Source organism: Saimiri boliviensis, chromosome 1 (genome assembly GCF_048565385.1).
Source record: "Saimiri boliviensis isolate mSaiBol1 chromosome 1, mSaiBol1.pri, whole genome shotgun sequence".
In the NCBI taxonomy this organism is placed as follows: domain Eukaryota; kingdom Metazoa; phylum Chordata; class Mammalia; order Primates; family Cebidae; genus Saimiri; species Saimiri boliviensis.
The window spans coordinates 213484524-213495785 of NC_133449.1; the positions used below are offsets into that span (position 1 = coordinate 213484524).

Sequence of the window (11262 nt, forward strand, 5' to 3'; positions counted from 1 at the left end):
TGTTAGTTGCTGGCTCACTCTGATGATTGTTTCTTTTGCTGTGCAGAAGCTCTTAAGTTTAGTTAGATCCCATTTGTCTATTTGCTTTTGGAGCAACACAATTGTTGACCAGTTTGGTATATTCCCTAAGGAAATTATTAAATAAAATACTGAAGGTGTAATTTTGAGAAAGCACAATAAATATATAACAAATTAAGTCTGAGTTTCAAGATCAGTTTAACTATGTTGCTTATATATGCTTATCCCTCTTTTTATTCCGGGGCTCCCTCTGGTGTGTAGTCAGGACAGCCTATGCCCAGGAAGGACTGCTTCACTGCTTGGCTGGCAGTGTTTCTTTTACAGCTAAGACACCAGGAGGGCAACTTTACATCAGCAGACTATCACTGTCTCAATTACTCTTAGAAAATTAAACCTCTACACTGTCTAACTCAGCATGAATAAAAATATTAATGAGGACACTAAGTTTGCTCACTACATCACTTTTCTCACATTTCCTGCTAGGCATCTGTGATCTTAGCAATTTAAATAAACTGGGGAGCTTATATAAGACCATTTGGAGAGGACTAAATGCCAAGATTCTGTGGCAGTGAAGAATATATGTATACCTTTAGGGGGCATCCTGAAGCTTCTGCCACCTGTCTGAAATTGCTTTGAAATCTTCATTTTTATTTCAGAAAGTCAAGGGAATTTTGCGTTAATGACCGAAACTCAGAGTCCAAAGAACCAGGCCAGATCCTTATGTGATCCCAGTTCCTAGATCTACAAATAAGGAATACTCTAATAGGCCAGGTGCAGTGGCTCATACCTATAATCTCAGCACTTTGGGTGGGCAAGGCAGGGCAACATGATAAGACCAGCCTGGGCAACATGATGAAACCCTGTCCCTACTAAAAATACAAAAATTAGCTGGGCATCGTGGTGCACGCCTATAACCTCAGCTACTTGGGAGGCTGAGGCATGAAAACTGGTTGAGCCCAGGAGGTAGAGGTTGCAGTGAGCTGAGATCATTCCACGGCCCTCCAGCCTGGGCAACAGAAGCTAGACTCAGTCTCAAAAAACAAACAAACAAAAAACTTAATACTAAGTTTAATAATAAGATGCTGTCTCAATTTACTTATTACTGAATAAATGAGTGCTCTAGGAAAATGGTCTCTTACCAGGTAAGAGTAATTCACATCCCAAAGTAAAACACAGATTTATGTCATTTTATTAAGAAAGTAAATTAGATGAATAATACAACACTGGCTTCTGTTCAACAGAGTATGACACTTAAGTGTTTGGAAAGAACTAGGGAAACATGCCTTTTTAGTCAAACTCTCATTTTACAAAATGGTTGATAATTTCCCTTTTGTATTTTATATATTTTTCTGGTCAGAAATATGAGGAAAGGGATAGAGGAAGCAAGCCTGAGGTACCTTGTTGAAGGTTTCTGCTGGTGGCATGTCTGAAAGGCCAAGCAACAGACTGCCTCTCATAAAGCATTACGTCCAGAGAGAGCTTTGGCTTTCAGCACTCAGTGACTGCGTGACATTCTCCTGGTCTCACATTACCCATAGAGTCCTTCTGTCTCTCTGTGACTTGTAACAGATGGGTTGGCATCTACCATTAGTGTAGTAGTGAATTATCTTGGATAGAGGAAGGTTCAGGAAACTAGATCTATGTAAATACTGTTTTCTTTTTACTTAGTTGCATTTTAGTTCTGTTGCCCCCATGTCTTTGCCACATTTACTCTGTTTCATTGAAGCTCTCAGACTCTCCTATGTAATCATTTTACCTGGAAGATGTTTGGAGGAGTGATCTGGCAGCCAACCAGTGGCATTAAACATTAGTGACACATGCATGGATATAATCTCTAAATATTTGGTTTAAATCTCAGACTTGTATATTCATGTTTATTGTGTAGTTACTCTCCATTTATCTTTTTTCCTTTTATCTTATTAGAAAATATATCGCTATCGTCTCCTATGAGCAACGCCAGAATTATAAAGATGACTTCAATGCAGAGTATGATGAGTACAGAGCTTTGCATGCCAGAATGGAGACTGTAGCTAGAAGATTTATCAAACTAGATGCACAACGAAAGCGCCTTTCTCCAGGCTCAAAAGAGTATCAGGTAAATGGATTTGTTCCTAGATGGACTGACTATAATATTTTACCTTTTTTCTTTCCCTGCTCTGCTGAACCTTAGCCATCACAGTGGCCTTTAGAGTAAGTACTCTTACAGACCAATTTCTCTGCTGCTTTAGGAAACTGCATATTTGAAATAGTTCTTGAAAATAAATTATCGTAGTAAACCTGTATTTCTATCAGTGGAAAAAAACTTGTGCCACTATAACATATCACATATTGAGAAAAATACCAAACACAACTAAATAGGAGAAAAAGTTGGATCTTGAGACTCAGTGAAATATTTGATTAATACACTGCCAACTTAGACTACAGCCCATAGGTCTGGTGCTATCCCAAAACAGTGCTATTTCAAGTTGTTTTTTTTTAAAACCTCAATCTGACATAGAATAGGAAAGATATAGACCTAGGAAATAAAGAAGGCTTCATACACAGAGACTTGGGGCTTAAGTAAAGAAGTTTGTCCTCCTCACTGCAGAGTGATCTTTGTTAACCCGTCTTACTTTGTTTTCACTTTCCTACTTGAAGTGCTAATATTACTACAGCTGACGAAGAGCAGGAGATGCCTGACCTGTCTCCTGATTATATTTTGTAGTTCTTAGCAAACGGATTGATAGAAATGAGTATTCCCTCCCATGTGGGCTAGGTTACTTTGACACACTTCACAGGCAGATGGTATAGTGGCACCTCTGTCCCAGCCCACTACCACTGTTCAGGCTGGAACTTACATGAGACAATGGATGAGTTTTCCCACAACGGGGAAACAGCCTGAAAGCATTTGTGTTCTAGAAATGTATTACGTCTTCTATTAGTGGGCCTTAATCTTTTTCAACAAGCTGGTGAGAGTTATAAGAGACTGTGCCAGAAGAATCGGTGTTTAGAGGTACAAGAGGTTGGTGATATGGTGGTTTGGGTTTTTTTTTTTTTTTCTGTATAGTCATTTATCAGTGTATATGATTACACTGAAACTAGAATGTAGGTCCAAGGATTACTTGGTTAGAAGCAGTTAATATTTGTGTGGCCTTGGGCAAGTTACTTAATGCTTCTTTGCCTATGAATTCCCTATCCATAAAATGGGATAATCATTGAGTTGTGAGGAATAAACATAAGTAAGCACTAGCAGAGTGCCTGGATCCATGCCTGGTACTTGGTAGATACATTAGGCTAGCTATTATGCCTCCAGGAACCTGACCATCCCCCACCAACCGCCATAGACAATCACTGTTCTGGTTTCCAGTGTATTCTTTCGGAAGTGTGTTTATGTGTGTGGTATGTGCATGGTATGTACACATGGTATAAAATGTATGTACCTAATAAATTCAACATATACACCATATTTAATTGAATCTAAGGTTTCTTCATTTGTAAGATGTACCATTGTTTTGTGTCCTAATAATTATGATACATTATTGTTTGTACTGGTTCCATTACAATGGGGAGAAATGAGCATCTTACAAGTAATGAAATTCTTAGAATATAATACTATTCTGTTTTTCTCTTTTAAACAAATGGTATCAAGCTGTCCATAGTGTTCTGCACTTTGCTTTTTTTCACTAAACAATATAATGCATCTCGGAGAACTTTTTTATATTGGTACATAAAGTACTTCCCCATGTTTTAATGGCCTCTTAGTATCCTTTGTATAGATTGATGAACATTTCAATTTTGTTTACTGTCTTCTGCTTTACAAACAGCACTGCAGTGAATAATCTTGTATATGTGTCATTCACTCAGGGGCAAGTATATCCATAGGATAAGTAGAATTGCTGAGTCAATTTTGCATTTTCTATTTTGATAGCTGTTGCCACACTGCCTTTCATAAAGATTGTTTCAAGTTACATTCCCACAGTCAATATTTCCTATACCCTTGCTGAATGCATGTTAGCTATTTGCATTGCCACACACAAAAGAAGCTGTTCTCTTCTAATTTCTAATATTTAATTTTGTAGAATGTTCATGAAGAAGTCTTACAAGAATATCAGAAGATAAAGCAGGTAGGTATTGTCACTGTCAATTTTTTAACCTGTGGTTGAAAAATGTTGCAAATTCTGCAACCTCATTCCTCACTGGTTTCTTTGTTTCATCTGCAGTCTAGTCCCAATTACCATGAAGAAAAATACAGGTGTGAATATCTTCATAACAAGCTGGCTCACATCAAAAGGCTAATAGGTGAATTTGACCAACAGCAAGCAGAGTCATGGCACTAGAACTCTGCTTGGACCAGAAGATGTGAATAAACTTAAGCTTATTTATTTAAAATTCCAAATGAGTTGCTCTAGATTCTAAAAAGGTGAAACTTTGGCTGTTGAAAGTTTCAGTATTAGTAAACTTGAGTTACTTTTTCTTTTCCATTTTACTTTGCTTCCCTGCATTTCGAAGCTGCTCTTTCTGGTCCTCCCCCATCTTGCCCCCAAGACTTGTGTTTGTTAATAGAAATAACTTTTTAGGTATTGGGGATCCATTGTCTATATTTCAAATCAGTTTTTTTCTCCTCAAAAACTTGTGTTTGTTATTAGAAATGATTTTTTAGATATTGGGGATCCAGTGTCCACCCTTAAAAGTTGTATGTGTTTAAAAAAAAAAAAAAAAAAAAAAAACAACAGTAATGTGCAAGGTGAAATGCTTTTGGACAAACATAAGCCTATTTTTGACCTTTCTTAATGCAAACTCTTTGCCTTAAATGGTAGAATATTTAGAAATTTGCACAAAATTTTAAAAATAAACATTGTCTTGGAGGGTTAAAAAAATAGAAAGGTGTATGTGTGGATTCACATACACATATGTATATACAGGCTGACTTGATCTAGAACATTAAATCTGCCCTGCAAGTTAACCCCCCATTGCAATGGTTGCCTTAAGGTGTTTGCTAGTTGTGTACATAGTGTGGTTAATCATTAGCTACACAGCTTCTCACTTGATTAGAGCAATGGGAAGCATATTGTGGCCTACCAGCATCTGGAAGTGTGTGCTCGATCTGTATGTGTGCAGAGGTGGTGTGGATGTGAGCGTGCATGAAGGAAAAAAAGCTGCTACTCTAAGTAGGCCAAACGCTCAGGTTAAACAACTGACGAGTGTTACTGTAGGGTTTTTTTTTTTTTTTTTCCTATCAAATTGCTACTTCTTTTGTGGAAGACAAAAGCATTTCCATTTCAACGAGTTTGTCAGCTTTAATATTGTTGGGCAAAAATTGATATGTCATGAAAATGAAACAGATCTATAGTTTTGGGGCAAATTATAAAATTAAATGTGCAGGTAACCTATTTATATACTGCTATAAAGTATTTTTTGAAGAGAGATATGCAAAGAAGCTATTACCTACATAAGATGTATATTTAAAGATTTTTTTTCATCCTGGTGCCAGGAATATAAAAAAGAGTGGATATATTTAACCATAACATACTGTGATTCATCAAACAGCACAAACTTTCATTTCATGGAGTTTATCTGTTGACGTTGATTTAAACTGTCACTTGTTTTATCATGTGGGAACATAAGTTATGTGGTCAAAAATATAAAGATTTTGAACTAATGTTGATTCAAGTTGTATTGTCTTATTGTATTGTCTTTTCAAAGTGCTGCCAGTTAAAAAGGGAAGCATTATGTTTACAAATCTGTTTTGAAATGTTTGCCAAAATTTTGGTAGTGTCTTTAATAAAGATGTTTGTCTCCAGCATCCAGAAAAATAAATAAATAACTTTGTTGTGTATCACTGTAAACCAGAAAAACGTTGGTTATCTAGAAAACGTGAGAGAGCATGTAGATTAACTTTTCTCTTTGGAGTTCTTCTAAAACATTAACTGGAAAGATTAGATAAATATGCTAAATGTATACAGATGTATACAGACTATACAAAGACTGAAACAAGACCCTTTTGCACTACAACTCTATAACAATACTGCAGAAATTTTGTTTCTATGTAGCATAGACCTCCTAGGGAATTCTATTTCTTTTAGCATTGAGATCCCTGGTGCTCTTTTTTTTACCTCAGAATTGGTACAATCATTATTAAACTTTAATTTATTTCAAACTTTTTAATTGAAAAAGGAAAAGGAAACTTAATTGGGGATAAATTCAGGCATCATATTATTATGATAGAGTCTCCTGAAGGGTTTGTCTGTAGGTAATGAAGTCATTGATGTTATTTCTTGGACATCTTGGCCTTTTAATCAAAGACTGTGTGCTGCTATTTGCGATGAGCAAGGTTTCTCAAAAGCAAAAGGTGCTTGGACCATTTGCATCACCTGAGTTAGAGTCTCTAGGTATAGGGCCCAAGTATCTGCATTTTCACATGTTTTCTATAGGTGACATTTTGCAAGCTAAAGTATGAGAACTATTGGCTTGGATGTAGCTCTAAACTTTTAGGTCTCTAAATCTTGAAATCTTGAACTGAAGGTCAACTATTGGCTTTTTTTCTTCTCTTTTTTTTTTTTAATGTCCATCATATCAGCAGGTGCAAATCACTTTTTCCCCTTAGCATGATTTGAGGCACCTCCTCACTTGTTTCACTGCCAACTCTTATTTCAGAAACTGTTTACAAACAAGCCTTCCAGTTGGTGAATGGTTAGCCATTGGAGCTCCTACCCATCAGCACATCTTCTGGTTTACAAGTTGGGTAACAATGAAAGCTGGAGACGCTAAATGGAAATCCAGCATTGCATACCCTTAGACCTGATCACATACCAGTAAAAGCCTTAATTTAGATGTTAGTTGTATGTGTTGGACAGATCTTTGCAAAAAAGTGTCTGTCTGTTAGTTGTAAATTTGAAAGTTGTAAATCTCTGAATCTGCTATTATCCAAGTTTTATCCCTTTTAAAGATGGGGCATGAGCCTATTAAAATATTTATAATCACTTTTCATTCCCTACTGCAAGACTTTTAGATTCTTAAAAATGATTGCTACAGGAATAGTGGCCACTTAATGTCAGTTACTCTGGTGGAAGAATTTATCTCGTTTTTTTTTGTTTGTTTGTTTGTTTGTTTGTTTTTTGTCTTTCTTTTTTGGAAGGGTAGTTAGGGTAAAAAATATCAAGATTAAAGATTAGAGAATGAGTTGTATAGTTTTTTTCCATCACATTTCATCTCAAACGATTTGAAGGACTTTTGAAGATTTTTACCAACATCCTTAAATCAACTCCAGATTGAATGAACAACTGGTTTAACTCAAACCAAGAGAACATTAACTAGACGTGGGTCTTTTGAAAAACATAGGCATTGCATTTCCTATCTTGTTGATTATTTATTCCCCTTTGAATACTTTAGAGGGGTTGACGTTCAACTCTTTAAGTCGTAATGGATGTTTTATACTTGTTCTCACAAAATTGTTATGGTCAGTTTATATCATTGCTCCATGCATTGATTATAAAAATTCAGTATTAATTTTTTCTCTGAACTTATAAGCTTTATAGGAGTTTTCTTTTCCCTTATAAAGTGTTTAACCTTATTATGTAAAACAAATACCTGCTTGCATATTGGAAGATGTTGAAATTAGTTTGACAAAAATGGTCCATCAGTTCAGACACTCTGCTTGGTTGCCTTACCCTTTTCATTAGTGCATTCTTTGCTTCTGAAACTTGGCAGAAACTCTTTAGCCAGTCCACTGCCTTTCTGACAATGTGTGGAGTCACGTATGCTTGGTATATGCCTTTACTACTTTTAAAGTTCTACAGTTTGTTACTTGCCCAAGTGTTACTAAATCCTTTTCTTATGTGTACTGAATGGGGAAAAAAAATTATAGCCAGCACTTTGAGAGGAATGTTTTGGGAAAGGGTATTAACTGGCACTACTAACTAAAGGCCACAGAAGATGCTATCAATGTTATTTGTAGCCTGAAGATTGAACAAGGCTGTGAGGCTCATTTCAAACTATTTTGAGGTATTAAATTATCTGTATGCTGTTTCTCAGCTGTTCCACTCAAACCGTGTTAGGACTCTCAAAGGTAAAATGTCACAGGGGCTTTTCAGTTGTTACTGAGCTCAGCAGCTGTGGTGGCCCCTACTCTACACCAATTTCAGTTCAATAAAAATGTTAACTTTGCAATTCTGGTACTTGTTTTTCCTTTGTCTCATTTCAAGCCTCTGTGTCTTAAAAACAAACAAACAAAAAACCATGAGAGAATGTTCACAGAGATATTACTTACTGGGGCCCTAGGAAGTGGGAATAGAAAATCTGCTCCAGGGATCTGCCTGTTTATAAGTATAGGACACACCCTCCAGGGGCAATTTCTACTAGGGGAACAATAATCATAGTTACCATTTATTGAGGGTTTCCTCTTTGTTACATATTTTTGCTACATTATCCCATTTCTCACCACCTTTTTTCTCCATTTTGCAGGTGGGTAAACTAAGGCATAAAGAAGTTAAGAAACTTGCCCGTCACACAGTTAGTACATGGCAGAGCTTGGGAAGTCAGACCACAGCATCTGTGTTCCTAACCACTTCTCCATCCTAGCCCTCACACGTTTATATAGGATAAGACTTATCTTTTCAAAGTGATAATTCCAGTAATACCACACAGGCTAGATAAGCCCTTTTGGTTCCAAAGGCTAGAATGTGGGGATCATAATGATTTTCAGTGGATTATTTTGGGGGAGTTGATTTGTCAGAAATCACAGAATACATTTGAAGGGAGGCTACACACTCTTTGAAAAAAGGTTGATTCCCATATTCACTTTATTTTCAAAAGTGTGCAATTAACAATGGGATATTTGAAAGTGGGCAGTGGAGGTAGGAGGGAAGGGTACAGTCTTGTAATCATATCATTTTCTCTTCATACCAAAAGGCTATCTCAGGAACAGACTCCAACTTACCAGTCTGAGAAGACATAAGGGCATTCTCCCAGCTGAATCCTTAACCTCTGGTTTCTAAAAATCTTCTGAAGGAATAATGGAGGGGGAAGGGAAGAAAGCCTCAATCAAACATTGGCATTAAAAACCCAGAGGGAGTAATGTGGGTGGTGTCTCTGGTCATGTTTACAAGAAGCCTCAAGGATCAGTGAGGTTCCCAACACCGTGACTGTCGGGTGCCCTCTCCAGTCCCTTATCCCACTGGACCTTCAACAGGCTCCTGTCCTCAGCTGTAAAATGAAAATATGCTTTCTTACTGAGGCATGCAAGGGGATTCACTGTTGTACGTAAAAGCACTTGGGAGTTCTGCGGGAAAAAAAAAAAAATCATTCTTTAAACTACAGATTATCTGCTGAATGCAAAAAGGAGTGTTTGTTGAAACATTATTTTCCATGTGAGAATGAACTCATTTTGACTGATTGCAAGGGGAACAAAGGCAGAAACTAGAGGTTTCAAGGTGAGGTGTTTGGGGTTTGTTTTCTTGAACACTGGGTGTTCACATACCTGCTCTACTGGTTTTATCTTTCTGAGACTGGGACAGGAAGCTGACAGTGGTAGTGGCAGTAGGCTCTGATATGATTGCTTAATTCTCAAGTTAGGGATCAGATGATTCTGCCAGGTGCAATAGTAGAGATGTGTCATTTCAACTCCTGCCTGCCTCCTTCAACTGGCCAGCCTGGCTGGTTTTTCTTACTGTAATTAGATGGTTGGTACCATGTGAACATTTGTAGATGGACAATAAGAACTTCATGTCTAGGACTATGAACTTAGAAGAGTGCTTCCTACAGTTGAGTCCACACAATTGGCCAGCATGTTGCAGTTCTACAGCTAGAGCTTCTAGAAGTATGCTGACTGCCCTTCCAGACTTCATTCATTCCAAATAGGTTTACAGCATCTCATTGTGGAGTACATGGATAGCATGATCTACCTTACCAGTCTGGTTGCCTGTTACTCCCACTCTCCACACATTGGTCACACACACCGCCTTCAGGCTCTCCAATACTTCTTGCTCCTCCTACCCCAAAGGCCTCCAGTGCTAAGTAGACTGTACCACCACCACCACCACCCTCTACCCCTTCCTCACTTAGCTAAGTCCTCCATATCCTTAAGCTCTCTGCTTAGGCATCACTTCTACAGGAAGTCTTCCCTAACACACCCCTGGCCCCGCCCCCACCCCCACCCCCTGCACTACCCAGGCTCCTTTGGGTATATACTGTCTTTCATTCTATACTTCTCCTTTGTGGCATTTATCATAATAATAACTGGTAACTAATTGCATTATTAAGTTCTGTGGGAGAAGAAACTGCTCTGTTCACCAGGGTGTCCCCAGCCTCTAGGCTAGTGCCTGCTATATAAAAGGTGCTCAATAACAATTTATTAAAAGAATGAATGAGGCAAGCTATTTCTGTTGGTTATATTTAAAATTCACGTGGCCCAGGGATTTGGATTACTGCAAGAATCTGCTCTGTCGTTCAAGTTTGTGTTCTTGCCACTTTATCTTCCCAAAGTCATGACTAAGAATCAGTTAATGATGGCAGACTGGCACCCATGACAAACTAACTGATAGAGTTTCGATATTCGTCCCCTCCAAATCTCATGTTGAAATGTGATTCCCAATGTTGGAGGTGGGGCCTGGTGGGAGGTGTTTGGGTTATGGAGACAGATCCCACATGAATGGCTTGGGATCTCCCCTCTCATAAGTAGTTCATGGCATATCTGCTTGTTAATCTGGCATCTCCTCTCTCTCACCATGTGACATACCTGCTACCCCTTTTTCTGCTACACCTTGAAGCCCTTCCCAGAAGTAGGTGTTGGCACCAGGCTTATTGTACAGCCTGCAGAAATGAGCCAAATAAACCTCGTCTTTATAAATTACCCAGCCTCAGGTATAACTTTATAGCAACACAAATGGACTAATACACTGACTTGACTTTGCAAGTCCGTTTGCCATGTGTTTTTACCGATATTTATTTTATGCCTAGCATTCGCGTAATCCTCCATGTGGTAGACCTTTTGAGGATAATCAAAGTACTTTGGGATGCCTGTAACTGGAGAGCTAGCAAAGCCCAATGCTGTTGATGGGCTGGCCTAGTTCTCCATTTACAGGAGTCCCAAACATTCACGTTGTAGATGGTGAAATTAAGACGTCTAAGTGACAGCACACAGGAGAGCAGGATAAGACCCCAGGAGCTTACACACTCTTCTAGGTGGTGCTGAGAACAGCCCAGCAACCACTGAAAAAGGATATGAAGACAAGGAGTGGTACAGTACCAGGGAAGCTGTGCCACAGCACA

The 11262-nt window shown here is 38.2% G+C and overlaps 1 protein-coding gene across 2 annotated transcripts in view; it reads left to right on the plus strand.

Annotated features, from left to right (window-relative positions):
- Nucleotides 1-8163, plus strand: part of ELL2 (elongation factor for RNA polymerase II 2) — a 76659-nt gene extending 68496 nt beyond the window's left edge. For both annotated transcript variants that reach the window (XM_039469515.2, XM_074383253.1), the window contains 3 exons: nucleotides 1942-2113; nucleotides 4077-4121; nucleotides 4218-8163. In XM_039469515.2, coding sequence (XP_039325449.1) covers nucleotides 1942-2113; nucleotides 4077-4121; nucleotides 4218-4334 — 334 coding nt within the window. In that variant the 3' untranslated portion in view covers nucleotides 4335-8163. The remainder of the gene's footprint in view (nucleotides 1-1941; nucleotides 2114-4076; nucleotides 4122-4217) is intronic.
- The last annotated feature ends 3099 nt before the right edge of the window (nucleotides 8164-11262 follow it).